This window comes from Balaenoptera physalus (genome assembly GCF_965194825.1).
Source record: "Balaenoptera physalus genome assembly, chromosome: 1".
In the NCBI taxonomy this organism is placed as follows: domain Eukaryota; kingdom Metazoa; phylum Chordata; class Mammalia; order Artiodactyla; family Balaenopteridae; genus Balaenoptera; species Balaenoptera physalus.
The window spans coordinates 135560986-135583736 of record NC_138882.1 but is presented as its reverse complement, the minus strand read 5'-3'; the positions used below and the strand labels follow the sequence as shown (position 1 = coordinate 135583736).

General features: G+C 33.2%; 1 protein-coding gene across 3 annotated transcripts in view; it reads right to left on the bottom strand.

The window, feature by feature from the left end:
- ANKRD13C (ankyrin repeat domain 13C) overlaps positions 1–22751 on the bottom strand; it is an 82119-nt gene that overhangs the window by 40362 nt on the left and 19006 nt on the right. For 2 of the 3 annotated variants that reach the window (XM_082420503.1, XM_082420502.1), the window contains exons 2-5: positions 16861–16902; positions 7718–7822; positions 2076–2161; positions 850–895 (exon numbers count right to left, since the gene is read on the bottom strand). In XM_082420503.1, the coding sequence (XP_082276629.1) occupies positions 850–895; positions 2076–2161; positions 7718–7822; positions 16861–16902 (279 nt within the window). Of the gene's footprint in view, positions 1–849; positions 896–2075; positions 2162–7717; positions 7823–16860; positions 16903–20398; positions 20519–22751 lie in introns of those variants that run through there. The other variant, XM_082420504.1, reaches the window with a different exon arrangement.

Below are 22751 nucleotides of genomic sequence, written 5' to 3'. Positions count from 1 at the left end.
TTATTTTTATGATTACTTTATGATTTATTTTTATGATTATTTTGGTGATAATAAGCATTCAAATATCTTTAATATCATAAAGATTAATTCAGATGCTTTAAAAAACACACATAAGCACACTATATTCAAACCTATATATAGATTACATTAAAAAAATGTTTAACCCAAAAGTTAGTGGTTTGGATAGTTGTTTACTTAGTAAAGTAAAGGTCACTAGGATCAAACTTCCTATTTGGACACGAAAGTTTTCTCCCTAAGTAGACTCATGTTTAAAATGAGGAGGAGAGAAAACTTACCTTGCCAAGGTAAATCAATAAATGACTGTAAAATATCTAGGAATTAATGTCTTTCATAAATAAGTGGAAGAGTGTGCAACCAAATAGTATGTTAAAACAGTGGCTATAAAGTATGCAATAAAAGCAGCAAATGTGATTGAAAGATGACAAAACATACAAAATCAATTAATGTTAACCAAATTCTTCACATTCAGGGATCTAAATACTATATGTCAAACTTCCCTAAATTCAGTAATCTAATAATCCCATAATTATTCTTCTCTTCCCTCTGAAAATTCCTTATATTAAATCATTATAATATTTGAACCGGCATTTTATTTAAAAAAAAGAGAATTTTTAATCTTAAAAATAATAATTATGAAAGTTACTAACCAGGTTAGGATAATTAAGTATTACTATAGGGCTTTATAGCCATTACATTCAACATGATGAAAAATATTTTAATTTCCTTAGGGCAATATTTGTTATGTTAACATTTCTATATAATAGTTATATTTGTACTTGCATTTCTGCATATGTACATATTTTATAGTAAAATATAGCACAGTCTTACCCCAGCTTTGAAAATCCCAGTGAAGTTCTAGATAAAAGTCACCTAGCTGAGAAATGAAATATGAATAATTATTGAATGCACACCTTCGTTAACAGCTCTTATACCTACTTAATATTTTGCTTAAAAAAAAAATCTGTTATCATTAAAGGTCTATAGACAGGAATAGGAAATAATTTCAATGTATGGAGTTGGAGAAAGAACCAAAAAATATATATGGTTATTACTTAAAATTATATTACAATAGCAGACATTACTACACATATCTACAAAGGAAAACTCACACCACTCTAGATTTTACAAGAACGTTTTAATCACATAAGAACATATCTGAAACTGACAGGCATTTAAATTTGCATCAATAAATATTCCACTTCGCATAACAATAAGTAGTATTGTAAAAATAATAACTTTAGAAGTGTTATTAAAAAAATGAGTAACTTCCAAAATGATTATTGTGTAGGCTCATAATGGTCTAATAAAATCACCCACTGCAATAGAAACTTTTTTTCTATAAAGTGATAACACAGGTTTACTAAATCTGAAATAATATGTCATCATATGAGACCTATAGAGAACGTTTTTATTTCACAAATTAGAAGCTAAACATCAAAGACTATAACTGTTCAGGGAACTATTAATCAAATATTGTCAAAAAAATTTATCCCTTGTGACTTCAAAAACAAAGCATACCTAAAAGAAGACATAGTCATGATGATATATCTTTCTCCCACAGTTCTTTCACGCATCCAAAATACAGAGGAAAAAAACAACAGAAAACAAACCTCTCTCCCTTTCTGTGCCAGCACACCCAGCTCTTAACATCATGAAGTAGGAGAGACAAAAAGAGTTTTGTTACATAAAGAAAATGCAAACTGCTCCTAAGGCAGTAGCACTTCAGCTCATAGAAAATCTTTCAATCCAAAGGACAAGGGAAAACTACTGCCATTAATTATGACTTACCTCCTTTTTTCTTAGAGCTCTTACCTAATTTATTGAAAGCAATAATTCTTTATCTGCCATCTAAGATCAAAGCAAATAATGCTTCCCATAAGATTACACATCATAATCAGAGTATTTTGTAATGTCATTATTGCTTAATTGAGGCAGGATTTTTACCATTTCTTGACCCTTAATAATTAGTGAGAAATTAAACTGTATTTTTAAAATGCTTAAAAGTAACTTGCAATTATCCTTTAGTGCAAAATCAGCAAAGAAATTTAGCCTACCTCTTTCAGGGCTTTTAATAATCGAGGTCGTTTTTCTTCAACACTTTCCCTGGATTGCTGCTTAAGCTTCCTTAAAAGAGCTGTAACTAAAATTTAAATTTAAAAAATTTTTTTAATTTAAAATAAGTTTCACCATGCTAGATTGCCAATTACACCTCAAGAAAAAATTTATGAAAAACAATTTCACCATGCTAGGAAACACCACTGGCTTATTACACAGAGATATAATATAGATACTGTGAATAAGTTAGAAAATACCTTTAGCAAAACTGTTATGATCCTCAAGGAAAACTGAAAACAGATACCTCGACATCAACTTATTCATACTAGTTTTGCTAGTTTTTAATCATCAGTAGGCTTTACGTGACTGAATCAAGATTACCAATCTCAGTCAGATGATGCAGTGTCCTGTTGTCAACACTGATCTAAAAGATGATCTCAAAGATAGATCTCAAAAATCCCACTGGACATTATTTTTCTAAAAATGTAATTATCTGCAATTGTTACCAGTTGCATCTGTTCTTCTTTCACTTGAGGCTGTACTCTCACATACCACCAACACAGCATAAAATATACTAAAATGAACCCTATTCTATCTGTGAAAAGAACTTCTGACTCTAATAAAACCTGAAACCCCTCAGAGTGTCTTCTCAACAGTTAAGAGATGGAGATTTAGACAAATTGCCTAAGCGCAAACCACAGCATTACTACTTATTAGCTGTATAAACATGGAACACTTAATTTCCCTAAACTTCAGTTTCTTTTTTTCATATGTCAATTAAGAATAAAGTGAAATCTGCTACATGGAGTTACTATAGAGGCTCTATATAAATTGCTGACTACTGTGGCTGCAATTAGGTAAGTATAAGTTTTGTTTATTAGAATAAAGGTCTAAAATTAACTAGCAAAATCAATCAATCCCTAACATTTATTAAAATAAGGGAAAATATTAGCCTTGAATGAAATAAGATGAAAAAATGTACAGAGGGGGTAAAATGTATACATCAATACATGCTGATTTCCTCCTGGTCCTGTTTTCATATACATATATATACATACAAACAAATAAAAATACTATTATTTTTACTATTTTACAGTATGCACTCATAAACTACTTAATGCCTATGTGGAATACAGAAGGATAAGGGAAGTATAAGGTTGGGGGAAAAATAATGTGGAAAGAAGACAGTAATAAAAGCTTATTAAATCAGATTTGTTTTGTCCACAAAGGCCAAATTAGGAAAAGCTCAGGGAAGAATATGAGAAATAGTAGAATCTACACTTATTTTTAACCACAGGTCTAACTTTAATCCCAATGTATTTTTAAAAGTCAAAAATCAAAGAGCAATGTTTAAATTACTAAAGGTCTTTTGGGACAGAAGAGAATGAGACCTAAAAGTCAGGGAACATGGGACCTAGTTTCAGTTACACACTAGCTCTGTGATCTCGGTCAGCAGTTCCCAAACAGAAGTCTACATTTCAGTGGCCAACTGTTCAAGTTTCCAGTGATATGCAGCCAAATGAAAAAACTGGGAACCAGGGTGGATTTTTTTTTCTTTGTAAATTATATTCTTTTTTTAAATTTAAGGACTATTCTTTCTACTATTTTTGGTTTCAAAATGTCTTTTTTTTTTTTAATGAACTTGTGATCGCAGAAGAAAGTACTTTTAAAGTTCTTATACGCTAAAATGAAAAAGTCAGCTACTCTACATCAATCCTTAAATAAAATTCTTTTCTGGTCTATAAAATCCAAATAGTGTGAGAACCAATGACCTATATAAACATTAGGGTTCTTTACAGATTCAAATTTATATGAATCTGGTTAACCTTCATGTTCATTATAACTTAACTTTAATATCAAAGCGATATTACCTAAATGTAGTAGAATTCTTTTTATAATTCTTCTCCACTATAAAGGCAAATACTTTAATAAATGTTTATTCAATCTACCTTGCCTTCAAATTCAAACAGACCCCTGTTGACATAAAGAACAAAAAGAATTAATTTCCTAAATAGAAAAGATATCAATGAAAAGCAGAAGTCATATAGTTTCCATTAACTAAATATACTGTAATTGACTGAAGACATTTAGTGAATAGAAAATTATGTTAAAATGACCAAACATTATTAAAAACGTAGTGACAACAACTATATATAGCATAGTAATGTATGCAAAGAAATTCCTGTTCTATGAGACTTCACATTAAAAATAACGTCACCTTGTGGAAGCAGAAACGAACACTCAGAACACAATTAGACAGGGACTTCCCTGGTAGCGCAGTGGTTAAGAATCCGCCTGCCAATGCAGGGAACACAGGTTCGATCCCTGGTCCGGGAAGATCCCCCATGCCGCGGAGCAACTAAGCCCATGCACCACAACTACTGAGCCTGTACTCTAGAGTCCGCGAGCTACAACTACTGAGCCTGTGTGCTACAACTACTGAACCCACGCGCCTCGAGCCCGTGCTCCGCGACTAGAGAAAGCCTGCCCACAGCAACAAAGACCCAAAGCAGCCAAAAATAAATAAAATTAAACAAATAAATTTATATAAAAAAACACAATTAGACAAAATTACCATCATTTTGGGGGGAGGGTCAATATTTGTACTCCCATACTGTAAGAATCTTATTAACAGTGATTGATAATGTAAATAAAATCAGCTTTAGAGGATTTGGATGATATTAGACAGAATTCATACAAAGGCTCAAATGAAGAACTCCAAAAAACCACAACTAATTTAACTTTCTCTTTCCTTCTTCTCCCATATAGAGTACTTTTAAAGTTTTCAGTTTTTTGTGTCTCAAGTTTTTGGAGCTATGCCCTACTGCTCCAAGTATTACTTAAATGTGTATCTTCTGCCTTCTACTTCCATCTGTGCTCCAGTCTAATTATCTCCTACTTCTTACTTGTACAGTTCCACCTGCATATACTACAGCAAACTCAAATTCAACAAACCTAACACCAAATTAATTAAAATCCATACTGTTCTTTTTCCTATTTTCTGTATATCAATTAATTAATGAGATAGCCATTAATCCATGATAAAGGCTTTGGAATTACTCTGAATCCTTCCATTACTACCAGTATCCAAGAGATAATCAACCACTGTAGATTCCTTCATTTATCTTTCTAATCTATCCCTTACTTTTCTAAATACACTGTTCTTCTTTAAGTCAAGTTTACCACATTTGTTCTAAAGATTGTTTTTCTAAAAATCTCTTGCCTCCCTACTCAATTAAACAGTCTTCGGGCTTATCTAATAATGTCAATTCCTGCTTTAAAGTCTTCTGAGGTTTTACAGTGACTGAAGATTGAGATTAAAACCTTGAAAAACACATAAAGCAGATCTCAGTCAGTGTGGCTCCTTTACCATTAAACTTCATCTCTCAAAACTACCCTTCACCCCTTCACCATGGTTGCCATGTAGCCTCATTTAGGGAGCCACACTGAAATATACATTGTTCCCTAAAACGTGCCTTGTTCTTTACGTTTCCATGCTTTATATGTATTCTGCTGTCATAGGCTAGAATGTCCTTACCCATCTTATTAACTCCTAAAATCCTTTGAGACTCAGCTTAAATAAACCAAACACCTTGCCAAAACTGAAATTACTTTCTCCCTCATCTTTTTTCCTCTAGTACTTTGTGAATACTTCAGAATGCTGCAGAATATTCATTAGTTTCTCTCCCCCAACTAAGATGAGTTCCTCAATGTCAAAGCTAATTGCACATTCCTACTACGTTTCCAATGCACCTGATATGTACTTAAGAGACAAATAGACAATCCCTACTCTAAATGAAGCTTACTGCCTAATGAAAGTGGCAGGTAGCATTCTGGCATAGTATACGGGCAGATAAAGCTTCCTTGTACTTGAACTAAGATCTGAAGAATTATAAGGAGCTGGGGCAGAAGGGGAAGGATATGTGAATATGAGAAACTGAAAGCCAGCAGAGCTGACATACAGAAACCATGTGGAAAGAACAAGATAAGGGGGCTTCCCTTCCCTGGTGGCGCAGTGGTTAAGAATCCGCCTGCCAATGCAGGAGACATGGGTTCGAGCCCTGGTCTGGGAAGATCCCACATGCCGTGGAGCAACTAAGCCCGTGAGCCACAATCACTGAAGCCCATCCACCCTAGAGCCCGTGCTCCGCAACAAGAGAAGCCACCACAATGAGAAGCCTGCGCACCACAATGAAAAGTAGCCCCCGCTCGCCACAACTAGAGAAAGCCCACACACAGCAACGAAGACCCAACGCAGCCAAAAATAAATAAACAAAATAAAATAAATAAATAAATTAATTAAAAAAAAAAAAAAGAACAAGATAAGGATGGAGATTAAAAAGTGACATTATCATACTAGATCTTATAAACCAAGTTAGAGATTTTCGTCTTCATCTTAAGAATAAGAATTTTTAAAGGGTTTTAAATAGGAAAGTAACATGACTAGAAAAAGAAAGTAGAAGAAAATATAATAACTCTCTGGGTGAAATTATTTCCTTTTTTCTTCAATAATTTCCTAATTTTCTACAACAAATATTATTACTTTCTTAAAAGAAAAAAATATTTTAAAGTTTTGAACATCTCAGGAGAGTTATAGTAAATAAAAATCCTAACATAATACTTTTCAGAAAAATGTTAATTCTTGATTAATCTCAAATTTTCTTTGCAGGTTTAATTTTCTTTGTTCTAGGAGCCAGAAATGAAAGGATGAATAAGAAAACATATTCATGACTTGAGTTCTCATAAAGATTATATCATCAGGATACAGCGTAGGGAAAAGACATTGAACAGTTATTTAGAAGTGTGCTGTGTGCTGCAAAGGAAAATAATGGACCACTTTGAAAACATATAAGAGAAGTTAATCTACTTAACGAGTTGGGAAAAGAAATATAAAGTTGAGACCCAAATGAAGAAGACTGCCAGTTCCTGATAAGACTGCAAACCAACACAGACTGCTATTTCTTTCCCTCCTTTTAATGTGCTACAAAAATAAGACAAGAGGCTGATAGAATTCCTAAAACTACCCTAACATAAATATACCACAATGAAAATCTGTATAAACTATGAGTAAGTCCTGGAGAGACAAAAGACAGCTAGGTCTCAGTATAGATAAGAACTGGAGCCACCAACAGTCAGGGATGGGGTGCAGGGAACAGACAGATAAAGGGAGTCAAAAGGTACCAACTTCTAGTTATAAAAGAAATAAGTCATGCGGATGCAACGTACAGCATGTTGACTATAGTTAACAATACTGTACTGCATACTTGAAAGTTGTAAAAGAGTATATCTTAAAAGTTCTCATCACAAGAAAAATAGAAGTACTGTAACTATGTATGGTGATAGATGTTAACTAGATTTATTGTGGTGATCATTTCACAATACATACAAATAATCAATATGTTGTACTACTGAAACGAATATAATGTTGTATGTCTATATATATTTTTACTTAGGTACACTTATATATATAATATATATGGTAATTATATATATATAAAAGTCATGAATAATTCATATATAAGTTTGTAAGTAACTGCAAACTTCTCATAGTATGGAAAGTTACGATGAATGACAAATATCTCAAATGCATCACATCATATTTTTAGAATACATATCAACAATAGTAATTTATATTGCTTACTCATCTGTCTATCTCCATAACTGATGGCTTCCGCCAGCGGGCTCCATCCCTGAGCATTTTTCACCTTTACTGGAGCATTGTGAGCCAAAAGTAAATGGGCACATTCTGAAACATAAAATGGTGATAACATCAAACATCATGCAACTCTAAATTAAAAAATCATGTAAAAATTCAAGAAATCAGTTAATATAATAGATCTATGATATAAGTACTATACTATAGAGAATTAAATAATTTTTAAAATTCCTCTGTATCTAAACCAGGTTATTTCAGATCCTTAGATTCAAGAAGTATCTATTCTATTACCTAAAAATAAATTGGATCTCTCTGCAAAGAAACTATTATATTCCCTAATAATTGTTCCCAAGGGTATTTTGAGAATGTTTCCATACTATAAAAGACAACCCAAGAAACTCAAGAGTAATTTACCTAAAAATTTCTACTATCTAATAAGGTCCCAAAGAGGATTTGTAAATCTGCAAGGTCAAATGGGAAGCTCATTATTTATTTCAGGGGAAAAAAAAGTATTTTCAAAAAGAATCACTAATGTTTCCACAAACCCTTATTTTTCAAATTTTACAATTTGTTTATTTCAGAAAAACACCCAAAAGGGACAAAAACTTGTTTATGACTACAAGGACAAATCTAGACAGTCCTTCTAGTAATCAAACAAAGTCTAAGGTATACTTGACTCACCACCCAGCCCAGGCACAGTCACCCACTGAAACTTAAGGGGAACACTGAAGACTGTGCCACAAGTGACAGAATAATTACATATAAGAAAAATCTATGCTCAGGACACAGTTCCCAAGCCACTGGATTTTTCTTTTTTCTCTTCTTTTTTTTGGGGGGTGGGGGGCTGTGTCCTGCGGCATGTGGGATCTTAGTTCCTGGACCAGGGACCAGGGATCGAACCCACGCCCCCTGCAGTGGAAGCATGGAGTCCTAACCACTGAATTGCCAGGGAATTCCCAACACTGGATATTTTAGGATGCACCGAGGGATCTCTGGCCTCTTGGATCTTGGCTGATAAGTTCAGGGGTGGTGGGTATAAATCATTGCTCTCAACATTTCCAGTTATTCATGGGAAAATTAATGTACATAGTACTTCATCAATGGATTGTGTGGTTTCAACTGTTTTGTTTATATAGTATTTACTGTTCCCAACTCCAGTGGCTGGGGCATTTCCAACATTTAACACTGAGGATACTTGGTAATCTGAACCGAGTCTTAAAATAAGAACATAATATATGACAACATGAATAAAAGTTTTCTACAAAAGAAAAAAGAAAGTCTAAGGTATAGACACTTGTATACATTGAGGAAATTTGTTTTTAATTCAAAATAAGAAGCATATTAACAGGCAAAAAAACATTTGAAACCAAGGCTATGGGAAATTTAGGATGGCTATCCAACCTAAATTCCCTAAATGAATGATTCATTCATTCAATCAGTCTTTTAGCAAATATTTACCAAGTGCCTATTATATGCCAATTCTAAGTACTAAGTCCTGGATATAAGTAGTGAGAAGAAAGATAAGATCTTGTTAACAGAGAGCTCCCATATTAAAATATAATTAAGTAAACTAATAAATAAAAAAAGATAATGATAAGTGCTCTGAAGGAAATAAAGGTGTTATGACAGTTGTAATGCAAGTGAGCTGAGGTGGGTGGAGGAAGAATGGCACTGTTTTAGCACTATTCCTAGTAATAGAAGGAATATCTACATTAGCAGGAAATTACATTAGAATAAAGTAAAATAAATACAGAAATTTCACAAAGGTGTTTAAGAAAGTCTCCTAGTAATATATAAGAATATATGTACATGAATGTTTATTTTAGGACTATTTATAATGCAAATATGAATATCCATCATGGGGGAATGACTGACTAAAGTATGATGCTTCTATATCCCTGGACTAATAACATGCAGGCATTTTTAAAGAATAGTCAAAAGGACAAAGGAGTCACCTGAATGGTCAGCCACTGGCCAAATTTGAGAAACTGAGCATCAAAAAGAAAAATGACTAGTTACAACACATTAAACAAAAAATAATTGATAGGCCCATAATGACATCAAAAAATGAGAGGACAATGAGTTCTCCTTTATAGAAGAATGGCTGCTAATAAATGTAGAAGAAATGATAAAACTAGGAAATCAGCAATAACGACAATGTAATAACTGATATAGGCAAAGGACCTCAATGAATGCTAAAGGCACTAGGTAAAAGGCTATGTGCTGGGAAATAGGATATTTACTTAAAGTATCATCCCAAGATTACTTAATAAAATGAAAAGTGTTCCCTTACAGTAGAGATATCTGAAGATCATCATCTCAATCAAGTGATCAAAACTTAGTGGCAGTAATAGTGGCATAACTTAAAATTATGTTTCCTAATGTGATACAATATAAAGTTCATATGCCTCTGCAGTATTCTTTCCAGAAATGTTTAACCTGAATCTAGTCAAGCATTGATACCTAATTTTTGATTCATAGAAAAAACAGAGTATAAGGAACAAGTTAAATAACATTATGAGAAAATAATCAGGCAAAACTGAGATGGGAGACATTCTACAAATTAACTGGGGAAGACACTTCAAAAAGTCAGGTACAAAGGAAGGGGGAGAAAAGGTGGGCAAACTTTTCTAGATTATCTGAAATAAACAACCAAATGTAATGAGTGAATCCCAATCAGATCTTGATTCAATATAAAAACACCTATAGAAGACATTTTTCGAACAGCTGGAGAAATCTAAATATGGATTGGGTATCAGATATTATAACAATATTATTATTTTTCTTAGGTGTGATAATGATATTGTGGTCATGATAGACAATGTCCTTATTCTTAGAGATGCATGCTGAAGTATTTGGTGGTAAAATGTCATGATGCTTACATCTAGTTTTCAAATGGTACGGCAAAAATAGTAAAAAAAAAAAATATATATATATATATACACACATATAAAACACTAAGATAAAGAGAAAAATACAGCAAATACGATAAAATGTGAACAATTATTGAAGCTAGGTAGAGAGTATTTGAATGCTCATAGTGGTAATCTTTCAGTTTCTTTGTATATCTGAAATTATTCATAATAAAGCATCGAAAGAAAAAAATGAATAAAAAAGACAAATATTAAAAAGAATGAATTTAAGTCATCCCAATAGACTGAAAGAAATGTCTACATTGCACTGCTAAATCATATATCTGCTCAATGGAGAAGTATATTATGATCACATTTTTTTATAAAGGAATAAATAAAAAACTACACATATGAATGTGTGTTTAGATACATACACACATATTTGTATATAATAATAAGCATGGAGAAGAGTATGGAAGAATACCTAGCAAGCTGTTAACATGGGTTACCATGTTTAATGGGAGAAGGGGGTTAATAAGGAGAGAAGATGATAGAGAGACCAGCTAAAAAGAATTTTTTTTAATATATAAATAAATAAAATGGACTCTCTAGAAGACCTAAATAAACATTTCTCCAAAGAAGACATACAGATGGCCAACAAACACATGAAAAGATGCTTAACATCAGTAATTATTAGAGAAATGCAAATCAAAACCACAATGAGGTATCACCTCACACCAGTCAGAATGGCCATCATCAAAAAATCTACAAACCATAAATGCTGGAGAGGGTGTGGAGAAAAGCGAACCCTTTTGCACTGTTGGTGGGAATGTAAATTGATACAGCCACTATGGAGAACAGTATGGAGGTTCCTTAAAAAACTAAAAATAGAACTATCATATGACCCAGCAATCCCACTACTGGGTGTATACCCTGAGAAAACAATAATTCAAAAAGACACATGCACCCCAATGTTCACTGCAGCACTATTTACACTACCCAGGACGTGGCAGCAACCTAAATGTCCATCAACAGATGAATGGATAAAGATGTGGCACATATATATAATGGAATATTACTCAGCCATAAAAAGGAATGAAATTGGGTCATTTGTAGTGATGTGGATAAACCTAGAGTCTGTCATAGAGTGAAGTAAGTCAGAAAGAGAAAAACAAATATCGTATAGTAGCGCATATATATGGAATCTAGAAAAATGGTACTGATGAACCTATCTGCAGAACAGGAAAAGAGACGCAGAAGTAGAGAACAGACTTGTGGACACAGAGGGGGAAGGGGAGGGTGGGACGAATTGAGAGAGTAGCATTGGCATATATACACTACCACGTGTAAAATAGATAGCTAGTAGGAAGCTGCTGTACAGCACAGGGAGCTCAGCTCAGTGCTCTGTGATGACCTAGAGGGGTGGGACGGTGGGGGTTGGGGGGGTGCGGGGTGGGAGGGAGGCTCAAGAGGAAGGAGATATGGGGATATATGTATACGTATAGCTGATTCACTTTGTTGTACAGCAGAAACTAACACAACACTGTAAGGCAATTATACTCCCCCCCCAAAGAAAAAAATCAAACAATTAAATAAATAAATACATAAATAAATAAAATGGACACTCTCCTAAAGAAACCTACCAGGGGGGTTTATGTAAATACGTGTTTGTGTGCATAAATAAAGAAGTTGGGGAACATGAACATGGATAGATATCTACAGACTTTGTATTTCATGATAAACTTTTGAGTGAAAGGAAAAACATGGCAAGGTACTATATGCAGTGATTCAACTTCAGTAAAAACAAACTAAGCCCCTATATTACAAGGAGGAAGGTGTGCAAGGATGCCCACTAGGCTGTTAATGTTAATTACATCAGAAAAAATGTAGGAGAGATGATGCTTTTTATATACATCTTTATACTGTATTATTTCAATTGTTTCATCAAGCATGTATTAATAACCTAAAAATCATTAAAGAAAAAATATTAATTTAAAAATATTAAAAAGGGGGCTTCCCTGGTGGCGCAGTGGTTGAGAATCTGCCTGCCAATGCAGGGGACACGGGTTCGAGCCCTGGTCTGGGAAGATCCCACATACCACGGAGCAACTGGGCCCGTGAGCCACAATTACTGAGCCTGCGCGTCTGGAGCCTGTGCTCCGCAACAAGAGAGGCCGCGATGGTGAGAGGCCCGTGCACCGCGATGAAGAGTGGTCCCCACTTGCCGCAACTAGAGAAAGCCCTTGCACGGAAACGAAGACTCAACACAGTCATAAATAAATAAATAAAAAAAGAACGTGAATTTCTTTAAAAAATATATATATATATTAAAAAGGAAGATGCACAACAGTATCTAAAGCAATATACCAATTGTGTAAACTAAGGTATAGAACTGGTAGGATTTATATATACGTTAAAGATGTCAACTGTTTTCTCATATGCCACAGACCTTGCTACAGGCCTTTCGCTCACATCACAACTCAACTGACGTAGAAGTGAGCAACTAACGAAAAGCCAGAAAATCAAAGATATACCATGATCTCTGACCTAGTCTCATACATTAAAAAAAAAAAAACAAAAAAACTGGAACAATCAAATGCCTTCTCTCAGCAACTGTAACAATGAATAATAAGAAAAAAAGGTAGTTAACAACCAGGCAGTAAGGCTGAGAAATGTACAAATGTACCACAAAGAAGTTATGACTTGAGGAGTCTAAACAAAATGAAATTATGATTAACAGGAATCACATATAAATATACCAGAGCTATACAGGTGACAAAATATAAAGAGAGTGAATGGGATAAATAGGACAGCTGGGAACAAAACAGAATATTCAGAGAGACCCTTATGAAAGTGAAAAATCATGCTAATTCTAGACTTATTTCAGAAAAAAAATGGAAAACTGCAGTTCCAAAAAAGACTGAGAATAAATTGAAAGTTGTAGCAACTGGTTTGAAGAATTTCTTCTGATGTCTAACCAAAAGGATAAGAATTAAAGGTTAGTTTTCTAGTTCACCTCCTAAAGATTCCTGAAATCTTTTAAGTATAATGTTTTTCTCCATTTCAATTCAAATCCATAGTTGAAAAACTTGCCAGGCAACATGGCGAACATGGTCAATAGACTCAGAAATTCAGATAAAATCAGACTTCAATGGTGAAAAATAAGGTTATTCAGTAGGTTAAGATGAGTAAGAGAAGTAAATAAAGGTGTACAAGTCATAGGGTATCTCTCTTTAATTCAATCAACAAATATTTGAATGCCCTGGGAATTTTTACTGTATTTACAAACAAGTATACAAACAGAAAGTGCCCTTCAACAGTGAAGTCACTAGAGGCATAGTATATCTCTAAAGGAGAAGATAAAAGTGGCACAGATTGAACAATGGTATAATGTAAAATTGCTTTACAGAATTAAGTATAAGGTAGATGTTTTATCTTCCACTACATGTTTCAATCTCACTCCTATGCAACCAAATATCAAAAATATTAAAAGGTCAAAAAGAAAAAAGCAAAAAAGAGTATTCAACTGGAAAAATGTAAATGGAAAATTATAAATTGATCAGTATATTAATGGCTGTACCTACTCTACATGAAAAAGACTCAGGAAGAGCAAATACTGACATTATTTGCAGATCCTGAATCATCTAACCAAGTGTTTCCCAAAATATGTTCCACAGGATTCTAGTTTCTCAAGATACTTGTGAAAAAGAGAAAATACCAAATAACTATGGGGAACAATGACTCTATATCCAACAGAAGGCTCCAATTCAGAAGGTCACAATGAATATTAGCATATCAAAAGTTCTAAGAAGGTCCACAATAAAGAAAACTGCTTAAAACTTAGTAACTCACTATTTTCCAAATCAATTTGACCTGGAAACACTATCTTCCTCTAAAAACTTATCAATATCCAATGAAACTAATTCTATGAAACACATTTTGGATAGGCTGATACAATCCTATGATGAAACCTAACAATACCTCCACTGAAAATTAGAACACTTAGACCTAGGATGATAGATATGTTTAATTTCATATTCGAATCCTGGTAAATCCATATTTACTATTAAAGTGCTAAATTTAGACTAGCAATCAGACTTGGCATCAAATTAACTATATTTTCCACGAAAACAGGAGGGAAGCACGATGCATGTTAGCTAACTTTGATTTAGACCATTTCCTTTTTGAATGGTTCACAGTGAAAAGAGAGCAAGGCAATTCACCATAATAATTAGGAATCCAGGCTCTGGAACAAGATACTCCAAGTTCAAGTCAAAACTGCTACTTTACCCTGGGAAAGTTGCTTAACTTCTCAGAGCTAACTTTTTTCATCTGTAAAATAGGGATAATAATAGTATCTTCCTCACATGGTTGTTGTGTTAAATGAGTAAACATACATAAAGCACTAAAAAAAGCATCTAGCATATTGTAAATAAATACATTCCAGTTATTTTCTGAAGTTCTGATCGAATGTTCTTTGAAAGTAAGCATAAGTTTTAACTGGTCAAATTTAGCTAACTATATCTGATATCTTTTCACCAAGGTAGCTATACTAAAGATGACTATCATCTGCCCTGCCAATATTCCTGATAAACATTCTTCCTCTGTATTCCTGATTTCCTCTTCTACTCCCAACTCTCACCCAAAGCCAGCCAAGCTAAAGTTAATTTCACATGAGTAACTATATATCCCAAAGTCAATTCATGAGATTGCCAGTCACTCATCACTGTGACTTGCTTGGCTCGACATGAACTAGACCAATCAAACTTTTTTTCAGAAATTCAGGAACCTAAGAAACTGAACTACTTGGTGGAGAACACTGAAATCAGAAAGCCTTGAAGGTTTAGGAACCTAGAACAGTTATTTTGGGTCATGGTCAATTTCACTAAACAGAAAAATCAATCAAGAAAAGGGAGAATATTTATATATATATATATATATATATATATATATATATATATATATATATATATATATATATAAAGAAAGAACAGCAGATGCACCATAAGAGACAGACAGATGATAGATAATTGATAGTTGGATAGACAGATGGATAGATATACATATCCGAAGGGAAGGAAGGAGGAAGCTTGTGGTGGCAGGGGCGGGGGGAGGAGGGAAGGAGGGAGGGAGAGAGAGAGGAAGGAAGGGAGGAAGGACAGAGGGAGGGAGGAAGGGAGAAAGGATGGCTGATCTCCCAGACTGTCTTGGTTACTACTCTTCCTGAGACATAGCTAGTCCCCATAGCTTGAATTTCTATAATATGTAGCACCTTAACGAATCTCTCTTTACTTAAAAGTTACTTGACTGAGTCTCTTCCTTGTAAGGAGAAAAGAATAGCATAACTAAATAAAGAAATAAAGATTTGAGCCCCCAATTTATGTAGTATTAAATTTCCTACAAATCATATGCTTCACCTAAGCACAAGAACTTAAAACCAAACCAACAAAAGAATTTTGTTTTTCAACAAAGCAAGTTCTAGTAACATCCTTCAGATCATCATACATTCAGATCAAATGTTTACAGCAACAGCCACATTACACTATATAACAATAATAGATGTTCATAATGATATAGCTAGATCATCAGAAAAGTGTTAACAAAAATTAGCCTGTTTAAAAATTAGAGTATACGTTTTCCAAAGATTTTTATCAAACACATCCAAAATTTAAAAATCTAGCACTCAAAAGGTTGCCAATAAGCTATCTGGAATCCTCACTTTCCAGGGTTACTGGGAATCCAGATAACTAAGACTTATTGCATCTAGGAATAGCCTTAAAAAGTAGATCTTTTAAATCACCTGTCTATGACTTGTTGCTTTCCTTTTGTTTTTTTGGAGAATAAATAAGTACTAACTTTTTATTATCATCTACCATAAAAAATCTAGACTTATGAGTTTAGATATATAAAATAGTCCATATTAAAGAATCTTATAAAACTCTTTGAATATTAAAAGTATTACAATAATTAATAAAACTTAATATTTGGAAACAAGAGTCTCCTGAAATTATACTTCCTTGATAAAGTAACCAAGCAAGAAAAAAAAAGCTTCAAAAGGCATAAAGATTAGCACAAGACTTCCACTAACTCTTTGAAAAAAGTGCTACGAAAAATGATAAAGTATTTGTGTTTTTTAATATACTGAATCCTAAACTCAATTAGCATATCAAATAATCAGGTGAATTTTTTAAAACTCAAAACATAAAACTCATCTTAAAATTTTTAAACTGACTATACATGAGTGAAGTTAAACAAAAAAAGAAAATATTTACTAACCTTTATTTCCTAACATCACAGCAAGATGTAAAGGAGTGTTTCCTAAAACAAAAGCAAAAATAAATTAAATTAGTGTAGAAACATCAGAAAAATTATTTTAAAGTGGTTTCAGCTCCTTCAGAAATTTCACTGACAGATTTTAAGCAAAAATAATGTGACCACAAAATGATCCTGCTTATGTGGCAAAGTCAGGGTCAGAGGATGCCATGCTTTCTAAACACAAGGTATCTTACTCCTCTTCCCCCCACCTCCCGTAAAAGATATCCATTTTGCTTTTGGGATTTCTTCTCCAAACAGATTTCAGATTCCTTTGCTGCTAATTTCTCTATTATATCAATCTTTGTTCATTCAGCACACAATTTAAGTACCTTACTATATATATACTCATCCTTGCTCATAAATATCAGTAAGACCCAATCCCAGTCCTCAAGTTTTAATAAATAAAAGAAAATGAAAACACTAACTGGAAAAAATATATGCACCCCCATGTTCATTGCAGCATTATTTACAACAGCCAAGATATGGAAACAACCCAAGTGTCCATCAACAGATGAATGGATAAAGAAAATCAGTGTGTATGTGTACACACACACATACACACACACACACAGTGGAGTATTATTCAGCCATTAAAAAAAAGAATGAAATCTTGCCATCTGTAACAATAGAGATGGACCTTGAGGGCATTATGCTAAGTGAAATAAGTCAGATAAAGACAAATATTGTATTATCTCATTTATATGTGGAATCTTTTAAATATATGAATATATACATATATATATATATATATATATATATATATATACTGAGAATGAACTGGTTGTTGCCAAAGGTGGAGAATAGGAGGGTAGGCGAAATGGGTAAAGAGAATCAAAAGGTACAAACTTTCAGTCAAAAAAATGTCATAGGGATGTAATATACAGCATGACTATTATTATACTGCATGTTAGAAAGTTGCTAAGAGTAGATTTTAGAAGTTCTCATCACAAGAAAAAAAATATTTTGAACTACGTACGGTGATGGATATTAACCAGACTTCTTGTGGTAATCATTTCACTATATACAAACATAAAAACATTGTTATACACTTGAAAGTAATAAAATGTTGTATGCCAATTATATTTCAATTTAAAAAAAAGTATATTGCAAAGGTAAACAATTTCTTCTGTCTCAAAATGCTAAATCCTAGGTGGGTCTGTAGAAGATACACATTTTGTGTTTTACTAAAAACAGTACCTAGTTATTCTAAATATTTATTTTGTTTCTGATCAGCTCCAGAAAAAAAGAAAAGAAATCCACATGTGTAAGTATCAATTTCCAATTTGATTGGTCTAGAATAAGATCGTCTTCCACCTTTTCTAAATATTGAACTATTTTCATAAGTCTGCATTCATATTCTATGACAATTTATCAAAACCAAAAAGCAGTCATAAAAAGTAAACAAACTTGTTGACAAATTGGTGCCAGAAACAAAAGCTTAACACTATGCCAAAACCAAAGCCTTTACTTTGGACTATCACTCTTAATTCCCACCTCTTTTCTAGTTTAAGCTCTCATCACCTTACCTGAATATCTACTGCAACAACCTTCAAGTCTCCCTGCCTCAAGTTTTGCCCCATTTCAATCTCTTCTCTATATTGGAATAATAATTTTAAAACAAAAACTTGACCATGTTACAGTTCCACTTAAAAGGCTGGAAGTGATCCATATTTTATCTTTAACATGGCATAAAAGGTTCTTGAGATATGTCCTTACTTTCCTTTCTTCTCCTATTTTCTTCCTCACCCTGTATTTCACCTGAACTGCATACAATAAATTCTCCAATAAGCCAGTTTCTCGATATTTTACACACATTTTATTAATCGTTCCTAAATATTCCTTCCCCATCTGCCTGGCAAGTTAATACTCACCTTTTAGGGCTTAGCTCAAACATCACCTATTCACTGAAGTCTTCTCTAGACAATCAGATGTCCCTCTGCACTGCTCCCAAAGCCCTCTATACCTATCTTTTTATTGCAGCACTTTTCACACTAAACTGTACTTTTAATTTTTTGTGTAAACATCTGTCTCCTTCATTAGACATTAACCTCAGGATAACTAGATACATATTTTGTTCATTTATGTATATGAAATGCTTCCAATACACGTCTAACATTCAAAATAGTCAATAAGCATTCGTGAATGAAGGCATAAGAAAAAGTTCTGACTCTAGAAACAAACCTTAAAAATATCAAGTTACAGAAACCTGATCACTAAAATGCAACAGGAATTACCTTAGGCAAGGGTTGCAAACTCAAATGTTTCCATAATTAAGTAATGTAATTGTAAAACTTTTGGTGTTATTTTTCCTAAATGTTTACACGAATACACTTGTAAAACCATCTAGCCCTGGAGTTTCCTTTGAGTGAACATTTTTATTATGGATTCATTGTCTTTAATAATAACAGGAGTACTTATGTTTTCTAATTCCTTTTTGTGTGCATTTTGACAAATTAAATTTTTCAGGGATTCTGTCCATGTCATATAAATTGTCACCTATTGTCATACATTTTGTTCACAGTATCCTTCTATGATTTTGTAATGACATTAAAATTTATGCAGATGCCCCACTTTTCATTCACATTTGTTACTTGTGTTTTCTTTTTCTTTGATCAGTCTGAGGTTTATTAATTTTATGCACTTTTTTAAAGAACAAAGTTTTGGCATGTTGCTACCTAATGTCTGTTTTAATTCAATAATTCTTGCTCTTTTATAACTTCTTTTCTTCTATGTTATTTGGGTAAAATAGACTCAACTTGGGAAATTAAGCAAGTTAAGCTGTTCTTTTTCTAATTTCTTGAAATGGATTCTTAAATGCTTGATTTTTTTACCATTTCCTAGTATATTTACCTTTTTATTAATAATTTCTAGTTTACTTGCACTGTGATCAGAGAACAGACTCAGTATAATCTCAATCTGAAACATGCTGAGAGTTGCTTTATGGTCAAATTTGGTCAATTTTTGTAAATGTTTTCTGTAACCTTGAAAAGAACATGTATCCTAAGGGTTTTGGGTACAGCGTTTCATATAAACCTACTAGATCCAGTTTGTGTTGTTCATATCTTTTATATCCTTACTGGTTTTTTGTCAGCTTGTAAAAGAAAGAGGAATGTTAAAAATATCCCACTGTAATTGGGGGTTTCTATGTCTTCTTGTACTTCTAGCAACTTTGCTTGATATATTTTCAGCTATGTTACTAAGTACAAATCAAATCCTTATACTTTCCTAGTTCAACGAATGATTTTCATCTTGAAGCACCTCTCTTTATCTCAGATGTTTTCTGCTTTAAAACCTACTATGATGTTAATATAATTAGTCCAAATTTTTTGATTGATATTTACATGGAACATATTTTTCACTCCTTTCACTTTCAATTTTTACATATTGTTATATTTCAGATGTGTTTCCAACTGTATGTAGTTGGGTGTTTTTTCATACAGTAAGACAATATTTGTCTTTTAACCAGAGCATTTAATCCAGTCTCATATGTTATACTTACTGATATTATTGGAGTTTAAATCTACCATCCAGCTTTGTGCTTTCTATTTGTCCTGCTGGTTCCATGTTCCTTTTTCTCATCTTTCTTACCTTCTTCTAAATTGATTATTTTCATTATTCCATTTGGTTTTTATCTGTGGATGGAAGGTATATATTTTTTTATTTTACTATTCTTTTAGTAGTTATCCTAGAGATGCACTGTCCCATATGGTAGCTACATGTGGTTACCGAGCATTTGAAATGTGGCTAGTCTGAACTGAGATGTGCCATAAGTGGGATTTTGAAGACTTAGTATGAAAAACAAGAATGTAAAATATCTCAATAATGTTTTATATTGATCATCATGTTAAAATAATGTTTTGGATATTTTGGGTTAAATAAAATGTAGTATTAAAATTAATTTCACCTACTTCTATTTTATGTGGCTATTAAAAAACTTAGTTATAAATGTGTCTTGCATTGCCTTTCTATTAGACAGCACAGCTCTAGAGTTTACAATATGCATCCTTGATTTATCAAAGTCTAATGTTAAATGGCACATTCCCTTCTTGAGAGCAAGTCACTGACCTTAGAACACTACTTCATTCCCTCCGTCCAGATTTATATGCTGTTATCTAATCCCATGAGTCTTTATTTGTACCTTATAGAATCAATATTCATTTAAGATTTCTTACCATTTTTATTGCTCTTCATTCCTTCCTACCTCTTTAGCCTTCCATTAGAATCATTTTTCTTCTATCTGAAACACATCCTTCAGTATTTCTTTTAGTGGTGGTCTGATAAGTGAATTCTCTTAGGTTTTTTTTTTTTTTTTTTTTTAAATTCACGTTCTTTTATTTATTTATTTATGACTGTGTTGAGTCTTCGTTTCTGTGTGAGGGCTTTCTCTAGTTGCGGCAAGTGGGGACCACTCTTCATCGCGGTGCACGGGCCTCTCACCATCGCGGCCTCTCTTGTTGCGGAGCACAGGCTCCAGACGTGCAGGCTCAGTAATTGTGGCTCACGGGCCCAGTTGCTCCGTGGCATGTGGGATCTTCCCAGAAAAGGGCTCGAACCCGTGTCCCCTGCATTGGCAGGCAGATTCTCAACCACTGCGCCACCAGGGAAGCCCCGCTCTTAGGTTTTGATTGTAAATGTTTATTCAACTTCAAAGGATATTGTACAGGGTATATAATTCTTGATTGGCTGTTATTTTCTTCAGTATTCTATGTAGTCTTATGGTTTTCTTTTTTGTTGAGAAGTCAGCTGTAGGAATTTCTACTGATCCTTTTAAAGTAATGTGACTTCTCTGGCTGCACTTAAGATTTTTTTTTTCAGCCATTTCACTCCAATGTGGAATCCTTTTTTTATTCTACTTGGGTTGGACTTGTTAAATCTCTGAATTGATGTCTTCCATCAATTTTGGAAAATTCTCAGCAACTGTCTCCTCAAATATTGCTTTAGCCCCATATTCTCTCTCTTCTCTCCTGGGGTTCAATTAACATAGAACTGCTCTTACCGTTTTTAATTTTTAAAACGTTTCTTTCCCTTTTTCATTGTAGATATTTTCTCCTGACATATTTCCAAGATCACGAGTTCTGTCTTCTTCCGGATCTAAACTGTTATTAAGCCCATTTATTTAGTTTTTAATTCAGTTATTATATATTTTCATTTGAGAATTTCTATTGAATTCTTTTCCAAATATGTTACTTCAATTTTCATATTTTCCAGTTCTCCACTAAAATATTCAACCTTGTCTCTCATCCCCCAAGAACATAATAAACATTGTTATTTAAAGTCTCTGTCCATACAAACTACTATATATAAAATAGATAAACAACAAGGTCCTACTGTATAGCATAGAGAGCTATACTCAATATCTTGTAATAAACTACAATGGAAAAAAATCTGAAAAGGAATATATATATGTATAACTGAATCACTTTGCCATACACCAGAAACTAACACAACATTGTAAATCAACTATACTTCTATTAAATAAGTAAATAAATAAAAAATAAAGTCTCTGTCTAGTAATAATTACAATAAATGAAGCTCTGATGGCTCTGTTTCTCTTATTGCTTCTCTCTGGTTCTCATTCATGTTGTCTAGTTTCCCTATAATGCTGGTCATCTTTAATTGTATACTGAACATATTTAATTAACTCCTTCTGCAAAAATCTTGAAGTCTAAGAAACAAATTCTACAGAGACTTTTATTTGCTTCTGACATATGGCTGGGGGTACTAGATTAATCCAGGGATTGACATTTTTTTTCTGGCCCTCACAAATGGCTCAAAGCTATGCTTCAACCTATATCAGAGCTAATTTACCTGCAGTTCACCCTTATTCCTAAGCTGCAGCTCTTCAAGTTTCC